Source organism: Tyto alba, unplaced genomic scaffold (assembly GCF_018691265.1).
Source record: "Tyto alba isolate M040663 unplaced genomic scaffold, T.alba_DEE_v4.0 Super-Scaffold_12, whole genome shotgun sequence".
Taxonomy (NCBI): domain Eukaryota; kingdom Metazoa; phylum Chordata; class Aves; order Strigiformes; family Tytonidae; genus Tyto; species Tyto alba.
In genome coordinates, this window is record NW_024881274.1 from 6,151,661 (window position 1) to 6,162,277 (window position 10,617).

A 10,617-nucleotide genomic window follows, 5' to 3' on the forward strand; every position below is an offset into this window, starting at 1 on the left:
GTACGTTTTAGAAAGCAGCCAGCTCTCTGGTCTCTCTTTCCTCGGGCTGAGCCCTGCAGGGACAGCATCCACGGGCGCTTCCTCGCTCCCTTCCACCGCGGAAGCTCGCCCGGGAGCTGCTCTCCCTTTTCCAGGAGCTCCTGGTGGGACTGGGACGGCGGCTCCTCTGCGCCCGAGGGCCCCGGGGAGCAGCTGCAGCCCGGCTCTGCCCCGGCCGCGGGGCTGGGCGCAGACGTGAGCCCCCTCCTCTTCCCCCCCCCCTCGCCGACGGGGAAAGGAACAACTGGTGTGGAGGTGGCGTGGGAGCTGCCGCCCGCGCGCTTCTGTGCTGCTTTGCCTCCCTCCGCCTCGGCACCGCCGCCGCAGCCTCCCCCTGGCCCGCCGGGGGGGGGGGGGGGGGCACAGACCCTGCTCCTGCGCCCTCCCTGATGGCAGCACGGCCGGGGGGGCTGGGGGAAGGATCCAGCCCCTTTCCTCCCTCCCCTGCAGCTCTCCCCGGCTCCTGCCCTCGCTGGCGGGGTCGGGGTCCGGGAGCCCAGGAGGCAGCAGCCGTTGAGCTCCCGCCCCCACTGCCGTGCCGCCCCTTCCCTCGGCAGCACCCCTGCCTCAGTTTCCCTCCCAGACCGAGGGCTCAGGGCTGAGCCTGGGCCGGGGACCAGCTCAAACCCTCTCGGAGCAGCTGCTGGGTGAGCACCCCCTCACCTGGGGGTTCTCCCCTTCCCCGATTGCCGAGATCCCCCGGCCCGGCACCGCAGCCGGGAAGTGGGTTAAGGCGCTGGCTCGGGGAGGGATTTTTCCCTCGGTGTAATTTTTCCCTCCTACACAAGGTCTGTTTTGAGCAGCGCCTGGAGGCTTCGCACCCCCCACCCCCCCACCCCCCCCCCCCCGCTCAGTGCCGGGGCGGGGGAAACGCAGCACGGCTGCAAATGGAGGCGCAGGCTTTGGGAGGGAAGAGCCTGCTCCAGATCCCAGCTCGTTAGGAGAAATAACAGCAAATTAATTAAGCTAATAGCTCGCTCTGCACCAGCAGTGCCCCCGTCCCTGCTGAGCTGGGCCGAGGCGACCGGCCGGGATCTGGGGCGCGTTTCCCCGGGGCGAGCGCGGCCTCGGGCACGGCACGATGCTCCGGGTCCCTCTCGCCAGCGTGGGCCAGGCAGGGGTGAGCGTGGCTGCTACGTGCCTCAGTTTCCCCTTCTGCCTCCTCCAGCCTCTGCTGTCGGGAGAAGCCCCTCTCCATGTGGCCACAGCCCGGCCGACTGGCACCGCTTGCACCCAGGGCCGGGCTCCCTCCTGCAGCCGCCCCGGGCAGAGGGGACGGGAGAGCTCGGCCGGGTGGGAGCGTTTTGGGGTCTTGGGTGGGATGGGGGGGGGGGGGGGAGGGGGCCGGGGCCTGGTGGGGTGGGCAGAGGGGGGTCGCGCCGTGCCGTGCCATCCCACCGGGGCCCGCGCAGCCAGCGATGGGGACGTGGGGACACGTTTTGCCGCTTTCCCGCGGCCGCAGGGATGGAGTTGCCAAGCAACTGCCGGATGGAGGCGAAGCGGGAACAAAGCGGGAGCTGCCAGGACACCCCCCCGCCCCCCCCCCAATCCCTGTGTGTCCCCCCTCCCCAAACCCCCCCAGGGCTTCCCTGTCCGGGCAGCGGGGCGCAGCAGGGGCTACAGGGTCACCCGCCGCATCCCCCCGGCCGTCGCCACCGTCCCACCCCGCAGGGAATGAACCGGGGCAGATGGTGACCAAGGCGGGGGGGGGGGACACGACGACGACACGCAGGGGGTCTGTCCCCTCGCTGCTGTCACCCCCGGCGCAGGGTGCAGAGCGGGGTCCCGGTGCCTCCCCAGACGCTCGCGGCGGGGCCTGGGCAGGATGGGTGCTGGGCACCCAGCGGGCAGGGGGGCACGGCGGCTCTGCCCGGCCCTGCCCCGGTGCCTGCCCCGGCTTGCCGGCCCGGCGGGGCCTGTTCCCGGCCTGGCAGGCACCGCGGCGGGGGGGGGGGGGGGGGGGAGCGGGACGGGACACGACAAACAGTTGCCTCAACTTGCCCGGCCCTGCCCGTGGGGTGCCCCTGGCCCCAGGGGGTACCCGCGCTGGGGTGGGGTGGGGGAGTCCTGCACCCACCCCCTGGCTCTTTCCCACGCTGCCATAGGGTGCTGGGCTGGGGGGAGCCCGAGGTGGGACACCCCCACGCGTGGGGATGTGCCCCCCCTCTATAAAGGGGACACCGGGGAGGGACACCGGGGGGGGGGGCGGTTCTGTTTGCCCCGAGGGCTGAGGGGGTGCTGGGCTGGCGGGAGGGGGGGGCGGGCTGCGTGGGTGTGCTGGGGGCGTGACATGGGTGTGAAGCAGCGCGCGTGGGGTGGGGGTGTGTGTGAGGCTGTGTCCCTCTGCCCGGGTGTGCGCCGGTGCGAGGGCGGGAGGGGGCTGTGGACCGACACACACCCCCCCCCCCCGCCCCCGCCAGGCTGCGGGGGCTCTGCCAGCGCGTCCCACCGGTCGCGTGTCCCCGGTGTCACCGTGCTGCGGGAGGGGGGGGGGGGGGAGGGCGACCGTATCCCGGCGTGTTCCTGTCACCGCTGCGGCTGCACCCCGGTGTCACCGCAGCCCCGGGACGGGGCCGCCCCGCTCCGGAGCCGGTGCCGGTGCCGGTGCGGCGGGGCCGGGGGCGGGCAGGTGCCGGGGGCGGCGGGGCGGGGCGGGGCGCAGCGCACAGCGGGCGGGGAGCGGCGCCGGGGCCCGAGCCCGACCGGAGCCGCCGCCGCCGCCGCCGCCGCCGCCGCCCATGGCCCCCTGAGCCGCCGCCGCCGCCGCGCCCGGGCGGCCATGAAGCCGCTGGAGAAGTTGCTGAAGAAGCCGGGCTCGCACCTGCCCGCCCGCCCCGCCGCAGCCCCCCCGGCCCCGGGGCCGGGATCGGGACCGGGAACGCGGCGGCAGAGCCTGTCGCGCCCACCCGCCTCCCCCGAGGAGCCGGCGGGGCCGGCGGGGCCTCACCCGGGGGGCGAGGGCCGTTGGTTGGAGCTACGGCCGCCCGAGGTTTCTCTCCGCTCCCCCGAGGAACCGTCGCCGGGAGGCGACCGGGACCGGGAGCCACCGAGCCCGGAGCCGCCGCCCGCCGCCCGTTGCTGCTGCGGCTGCGGCTGCGCCCCCGCCGCTCCCGCGCCCCCCGAGCGGCTCCTGGCCGCGCTGCTGGAGCGGCTGCCGGCGCGGGGCGGGCACGGCCGCGGCTGCGGAGCAGGTACCGGGGCTGCGGGGCGGGGGGGGGACGGGGGAGGGCCGGCCGCGGCGGGACCCCCGGGAGCGCGGCCCGGGGGCGGGGGGGTGCGGGGAGAGCGGGCGCTGTGTGTGTTGGGGGGGGGGGGGTGATGGGCGCTGAGGTGGGTGCTGCCCCGAGGGATGCGCTGGTGGGTGTCGGGGTGGGGGGGACGACGCCGGGGTGGGGGAGCGGCGAGGTGGGTGACACCGCGGGCGCCCGGTTGGGGTGGCAAGGTCAGGCTGGGGCCCCGCCGGGCCGAGGGCACGCGTGGCGGTGGGGTGGGCGGGGGAGTGGAGGGTGAGCAGGGGTCCCACCGGGCATCGCTGCGGCGGGGGGGCACGGCGGGGGCTCAGCGGGGGCAGTGGGGGCCGAGGTTGGCCGGGCACCGAGCGCTGCCGCACCGCGCAGGGCCGCCAGCCTCCCGCTTCGTTAATCTTTAACATTTTCCTGGTGCTAAAATTAGCCCCGACGGGAGCTGCAGCTGGGGGGGGGGGCGCGGGGGGGGGGGGGGGGCGAGCGGACACCCCTTCCCTCCGGCACAGCCTTCCCCGGGCCCGGTGCCGTCCCCCCCACGGCTCCCCATGCCGAGGTGCCGGGGTGGGTTTGGGTGCGTGGGGCTGGGTGGGAGCCAGGCTGGGTGCAGGCGGGCTGGGAGCGCTCCCACGCTGCGGGGATCCCTGCTCCAGCCAACCCCCCCCCCCCCCCCCCGCGGCTGCGAGACTGGGGGACCCCCGGGGTGGGGGGGTGTGTGGCAGCGGGGACCCCCAGGCTGCCACTAACCCCCAGCTCCGGGGCTGCGCAGGGCTGGGGTGGGGCTCAGCCACCGACACGAGGGAGCCCTTTGGGTAGGAGCGAGATGGGACTGGCAGCGCCAGGCCCTGCCTGCACCAACACGCTGCCAGGCCCGGCCCTGTGGCGCCCGGGCAGGCAGGGAGCGAGGGAGGGGGGGGGCAGGAGCCAGCATGGGGGTCCGGAGGCTCCCGCCAGCCCCGCTCTCCCGGCGTGGGAAAACCATCCCTGCAGCTCCCGGGGACGGTGTGGGTGCTGCAGAGGGATGGGGAAACTGAGGCAGGTCTGGAGGGGACAGCAGCCCGCAGGGATGGGGGAGTGGTGTTTGATTCCTTCTGCCCCCCCGGGCAGAGTTTGGGAGGGGGGGCTGCACCCAGGGCAGGGGGTGCTGGGGTGAGCTGGGGGCTGTGTACCCGTGCCCTCCCCCCCCCCGTGCTGCTGGTGCCCACGTAGGTGCTGGATGCTGGATGTGGGGCACCGGCCCAGCAGTGCTGGGGGCTGGACTTGGTGGGGGGGGCAGGTGGGTCCAGCCTGTGCCCCAGACCGCTGTGTCCCGCTTCCAGCATCAGCTCGTCCCCCGCGGGCGCTGTGCCCCGGCGCAGTGGTGCCAGGGGAGCCTCAGCCCCGGCTCGGCACAGATCCATGGCCGGGTTAACGGGGCAGGGCCCCGGGGGGCGGCCAGGGGGGATGCTCCGCATGGCCCTTCCCGTGGGGACAGGTCGTGGGACCCCGGAAGGGCCCTGTGAGGACATTGGGGTCCTGCCACGGCGCCCCTGGGACACACGGACACAGCCCCCTGGGCACCCATCCAGCTGGGGACCCGCTCGGGGCGCAGGGTCGAGGGTTGCTCCGAGGGAGCGGTGCCTCGTCCAAAGGTCGCGGTGGCGGCTGGGTGCTGGCGCTGACGGGCACCGGCACCGGCCCCTCGGCTTCGCCGTGCCAAAACACCCTCCCCAGGGCCGGTGCCGCCTGCGCCGGCCCTGAGCGCGGCTGCCCGCACAGTTGCTGCCGCCGCCTGCCCTCGCTGCCTGCCTCAGTTCCCCCGTTGCCCTGAGCCGTGTCCCGGGTTGCCAGCAGCCGGGGACGGCGGGCGTGCCGGGGCGTCACGGCTCCAGGTCCTGCCGTGCCGGTGCCTCTGCCCCCGTGCCGCGCTCCTCCCGGGACCCGGCTGCCCTGCGGGGCTGGGAGCGTGTCTGTGAGTCAGCGCCGGGCTCGGCGTGGGGCTCAGCATCTCTCGGTGTCACCCTGGGGATTCGCGTCGCTCCCCTCGGTGCTGGGGCCTCTGGGGGTGTCGGGGGGGGGGGGCTGTGCGGGGTGGGGTGCCCACGCCTGCCCCCCCGTCTCCCCCAGAGTCGCTGCTGGACGACATTGTGCTCACGCACTCGCTCTTCCTGCCCACCGAGCGCTTCCTGCAGCAGCTGCACCAGCAATATCCTGGGGGGGCACGGGGAGCAGCGGCTGGGTTTGGGGAGGGCGTTGGGGTGCCACGGGGGTGGAGTGGGGAGGAGACTGGGATGCAGGGAGGGTGGGCACAAGGATGCCGTGAAGGTGGCGGGAGGGTGGGCACGAGGGTGAACATGAGGGTGCAACCAGGAGGGCGTGAGGGTGGTACAAGGGTGGGCATGGGGTTGCAAGGAGGAGGGGGGCACAAGGAGGGCAGCAGGGTGCCATGGGGGGGGGGCACATGGGAACAGCAAGGAGGGAATTGGGGTGCTGGGTGGGTGGGCATGTGGGTTTGGGCCCGAGGCAGGCGGCTGGGTGTCCCCAGGGTGGGCAGGAAGACTCTCACAAGGGGTGCTGGGGTGTAGTGGGTCCCCACGGGTGACCGGGGTCCCTCCTTGCTGTGCCGGCTCCTTGACGGTGCCACCTTCGTGCTGGCGGTGGGCAGCCCCCCGCCGCGCTGGGAGGAGGGGGCCGGGCTGCGGCGCAAGCGGGCAGTGCTGGCTGTGCTGCTGCATTTCCTCGAGACCTACAAGGGGCTGCTGCAGGAGGAGGAGAGCGCTGGGAAGGTGATCAAGGTGGGTGTATGTGTGTGTGTGTCCCCATTCCCGTGGCCCCCTGCGGCCCCCCCCCCCCACCCTGAGCCCCTCTCGTCCCCCCCAGGAGCTCTACCTGCTCATCATGAAGGACACGTCCCTCTACCATGACCTGGAGGACGAGATCCTCAAGCTGCACCAGCTCGTGGAGACCGTGGAGCTCAAGTGAGCGGGGAGGGGGGGGAGACAGGGGGTCCCCGGGGAGGGTAGGGGGTCCCCAGAGGGGCCAGGGGGTCCCTGGGAGGGGCAAAGGGGTTGTGGTCTTTGGGGATGCCCAGAAGCTGGGGGGGGTGGGGTGTGTGTGTCATTAGCTCCTTCGCAGCCCTTTGGTAATGAGCAAGGAGCCGGGTGGGGGGTTCTGGCCCCAACTCTGGCAGAGCACCCTGGCAGGGTTCGGGGTGCAGCACCCAAGGGTGCTGCCAGGGCCCCCGCCTGACCCTGCGGTGGTGCCGCAGGGTGGCCGACGAGACGCCCCCCCCGAACAAGCAGGTGAAGCCGCTGTTCAGGCACTTTCGCCGCATCGACTCGTGCCTGCAGACTCGAGTGGCTTTCCGGGGCTCTGACGAGAGTGAGTGACCGAGGCCGGGTGCTGGATGGGTGCTGGATGGGTGCTGGGGTCCCTTCCCTGGCCCACCGGTGGCTGCAAGGGGCCATGCCTGCTCTGTGCCTCAGTTTCCCCCGTTGGGGGTCTGGAGCACCCCGGGGGGGGTTGCGTGGGGTCTGGTGTGGCCCTGACGTCCCTCCCCCCCGTCTCCCCCAGTTTTCTGCCGCGTGTACATGCCCGACCACTCGTACGTCACCATCCGCAGCCGCCTCTCGGCCTCGGTGCAGGACATCCTGGCCTCCGTCACCGAGAAGCTGCAGTACTCGGAGGAGCAGAGCGCCCGCGAGGACGCCCTCATCCTCGTCACCATGGCCTCGTCCGGAGGTGCCCGTGGGGCAGGGGGGGTGGGGGGTTTGTTGGGCAGGTTCGGGGGTCCGGCTGGCGCTGACCCCCCGCCTGCGCTCTGCCCGCAGAGAAAGTGGTGCTGCAGCCCAGCGAGGAGTGTGTCTTCACCACCCTGGGCATCAACAGCCACCTCTTCGCCTGCACCAGGGACACCTTTGACTCCCTGGTGAGCACCGCGCCGCGCCGGGGACACCCACACCCCTCCCCAAAACCTGCCCAGCCGCAGAGCCGCAGCGACCCCCTGGGCAGCAGAGCGGGGGGACCCTTCTGCGGCCCCCCAGCCCCCTCCGAGCGTCCCCATGTCCCCTCGTAGGTGCCGCTGCCCGAGGAGATCCAGGTGGTCCCGGGGGACACGGAGATCCATCGCGCGGAGCCGGAGGAGATCGCCAACCACCTCACCGCCTTCCACTGGGAGCTCTTCCGCTGCATCCACGAGGTGGGGGGGGGGGGGGGTGGAGAGGAGGCTGGGGGGGGGCCTGCCCCATGGCGGGGTGACCCTGATGATGATGTGTGTGTGTGGGGGTGTGTCCCTCGCCCCCGGCAGCTGGAGTTCGTGGATTACGTGTTCCACGGGGAGCGGGGCCGGCGGGAAACGGCCAACCTGGAGCTGCTGCTGCAGCGGTGCAGCGAGGTGCAGCACTGGGTGGGCACCGAGCTGCTGCTCTGCGAGTCGCTGGGCAAGCGCGCCCACCTCCTCAAGAAGCTCATCAAGATCGCCGCCATGTGAGTGCAGGGGTGGGGGGGGGTGGGGGGGGGTGTGTGTGTTGGTGAGGGGGGGAACCCCCCTGCCCACCCCCCACCCTCTGTCCTTTCCCCCTCCCCTAAAAAAGATGCAAGCAGAACCAGGACATGCTCTCCTTCTACGCCATCGTCATCGGGCTCAACAACGCCGCCATCAGCCGCCTGCGCCTCACCTGGGAGGTAAAGGGGCCGTGGGGTGTCCTGGACCCCCCCCCCAAGGTGCTCCTGGGCCCCCCTCAGATGCTCATGGCACCCCCCCCCCCCCCCCGGGGTTCTTTTGCAGAAGCTTCCAGGGAAATTCAAGAACCTGTTTCGGAAGTTCGAGAACCTGACGGTGAGAGGTGCCTGGGCACCCCGTGGGTGTTGGGGGGACCCCCCGGGCACCCCATGGGGTGTTTGGGGAGCTGATGGGCAGGAAACATCTTGGGGTGCCCTCACCCCCACCCAGGCCCCCAGTGATGGCCACAGCCCTGTGCCCACGGCACGCAGTGTGTGTGGGGGTCTAGGGTGGGCTGGTCAGGGTGCTGGCACCCATGGGGAGCCTCCCCCCAACTCTGACCCCCTCCCCCCCCCCAATACCCCCCCCAGGACCCCTGCAGGAACCACAAAACCTACCGGGAGGTGCTGGCCAAGATGAAACCCCCCCTCATCCCCTTTGTGCCGCTCATCCTCAAAGGTGAGGGGGGCACGGGGGCTGCCCGCACCCCATGCGGGCTGGGGTTCTGCTGCTGCCCCACAGGGTGCCCCCCCTCACCCCCTGTTTTCTGCCCGCCCCCCCAGATCTGACCTTCCTGCACGAAGGCAGCAAGACCCTCCTGGACGGGCTGGTCAACGTGGAGAAGCTGGTGGGTGCCCCTCGCTGAGGGGGATGTGGCTGAGGGACCCCCGGGATGAAGCCAGGGAAGGGGGGAGCCCACTGAGGGGCTGGGGGCATCCCCACCCTGCAGTGGGGTGGGGGGTCCTGGGGAGGGGGGGTGCAGGGTCCCTGGGGTGCAGAATAGGATACTCGGGGCTGTGGGGGGGGTGGTCCCTGGTGGTGAGTGTGCCCCAGGGTCCCAGAGGGGGGACAGTCCCAGGGTCCTGGGGGGGTCAAGTGGTCCCTGGGGGGCTGAGGGCTGACGGGGGGGGTGCTCTCTGCCCCAGCACTGCATCGCCGAGAAAGTGAGGACCATCCGGAAGTACCGGAGCCGCCCGCTCTGTGAGTACAGCGGGGGGGGGGGGCTGGGACCCCCATGGCCGGGCAGGGGCGAGGGGGCAGCGCTGTGGGGAGGGGGCTGAGCCTGTGGGGCAGAGGGGACCTGCATGGCCCTGCCCCCCCCCCTCCCGGTGCTGCCCCGAGGGACGGGGCTGTGTCCGGTACCTGCATCCCTACATCCTCATCCCTACCTCTTCATCCTCATCCCTGCAGCCCTACATCCTCATCCCTGCATCCCTACAGCTTCGTGCCTACAGCCCTTCATCTCCCCATCCCTACCTCTTCATCTTCATCCCTGCATCCTTTCATCCCCTCATCCCCATCCCAGCATCCCTACATTTTCATCCTCATCCCTGCATCCCCTTATCTTCAGCCCTGCATCCTTTCATCCCTACATCATCATCCCCTCATCCCCATCCCAGCATCCCTACATCTTCATCTCCATCCCTGCATCCTTCCATCCCTGCATCCTTCCATCCCTGCATCCTTCCATCCCTGCATCCTTCCATCCCTGCATCCTTCCATCCCTACATCATCATCCCCTCATCCCCATCCCTACATCTTCATCTCCATCCCTGCATCCTTCCATCCCTGCATCCTTCCATCCCTACATCATCCCCTCATCCCCATCCCAGCATCCCTACATCTTCATTTCCATCCCTACATCTCCATCCCTGCATCCTTCCATCCTTGCATCCCCTCATCTTCATCCCTACATCTTCATCCCTTGTATCCTTTCACCCCTGCATCCCTATATCTTCATCCCCTCATCCCCACATCCCTTCATCCCCCCTTGCCCTCATCCTCCCCTCCCGGGGGCCGGGGTGCCCCTGCCCACCCCCAGCACTGATCGCCCCCCCAGGCTTGGAGCTGGAGGCCTCCCCCAGCCAGCTGCAGACCAAGGCCTACGTGCGGCAGCTGCGGGTCATCGACAACCAGAACCTGCTCTTTGAGCTCTCCTACAAGCTGGAGCCCGGCAGCCAGTGAGGGCCAGGGGGGGCCCCCACCCCGGGGACCCCCCGCCCCGCCCGGGGGGGGCCTGGCCCCCCCCCCCAGCACTGACGCACTTTGGCCAGGGGCCCCGGCTGGGCGCTGCCCCCCCCCGCCCTTGGCACCGGGGGAGGACGGGTTTGAGGACCCCGGGTGCATCCCCCCCCCCCCTCCATTTCCCCCTCGCACCCCACTGCCCCCCCCCCCGCCCCTCCCGCTGGCTGGGGTGCAGGGACCCCCCCGGGGACCCATCCCCCACCCCTGGGCCCCCCTCTATTTTTGTACATGCTCCCCTGTCTGCCCCTGTCCCCCCCCCCAACCCTCCCCCCAGACGTGTATATTTTGTACCGAACCGTCGTCCGGAATTGTACATTTATTTTTTAAGAAAAAGGAGGAAAAAAGGGAAGAAAAAAAAAAAAAAAAAAAAAAAAAGCCCGGGGGGGCGTGGGGGGCGCGGAGCCCCAATAAAAGGCTGTCCCGGCGCCCGGTCTCCTGATGTCATGCTGGGGAGGGATGTCGCGACCGTGAGGTCACACCGTGGGCGAGGTCACGCCGGGAGCAGCGTGGGGCGGAGGTCACGGGGGCTGCCCCCCGTCCCGCGGGGGCACGGCGGGGACTCGAACCCGCGACCTTCCCAAGGTGGCGGCAGGGGGCGGTGTGACCTTCCCA

At 71.4% G+C, this 10,617-nt stretch overlaps 1 protein-coding gene across 1 annotated transcript; it reads left to right on the forward strand.

The window, feature by feature from the left end:
* Positions 1-2,752: 2,752 nt before the first annotated feature.
* On the forward strand, positions 2,753-10,430 carry RAPGEFL1 (Rap guanine nucleotide exchange factor like 1). Its single transcript, XM_042787246.1, has 15 exons — positions 2,753-3,230; positions 5,388-5,466; positions 5,905-6,055; positions 6,141-6,238; positions 6,529-6,641; positions 6,834-7,001; positions 7,091-7,188; positions 7,336-7,458; positions 7,567-7,745; positions 7,853-7,943; positions 8,047-8,097; positions 8,352-8,439; positions 8,544-8,608; positions 8,907-8,961; positions 9,821-10,430. Exons 1-15 carry the CDS (start codon positions 2,819-2,821, stop codon positions 9,943-9,945), a joined length of 1,896 nt encoding a protein of 631 aa, XP_042643180.1. The 5' UTR covers positions 2,753-2,818; the 3' UTR covers positions 9,946-10,430.
* Positions 10,431-10,617: the final 187 nt, after the last annotated feature.

What these genes read in the sequence shown, in the direction of transcription:
- RAPGEFL1 (XM_042787246.1), top strand. Translation starts at nt 2,819, where the DNA reads ATGAAGCCGCTGGAGAAGTTGCTGAAGAAGCCGGGCTCGCACCTGCCC. An exon ending in GTGGAGACCGTGGAGCTCAA is followed by an intron (nt 6,239 to 6,528) that starts GTGAGCGGGGAG and finishes GTGGTGCCGCAG; the next exon opens with GGTGGCCGACGAGACGCCCC. An exon ending in TGGTCAACGTGGAGAAGCTG is followed by an intron (nt 8,609 to 8,906) that starts GTGGGTGCCCCT and finishes TCTCTGCCCCAG; the next exon opens with CACTGCATCGCCGAGAAAGT.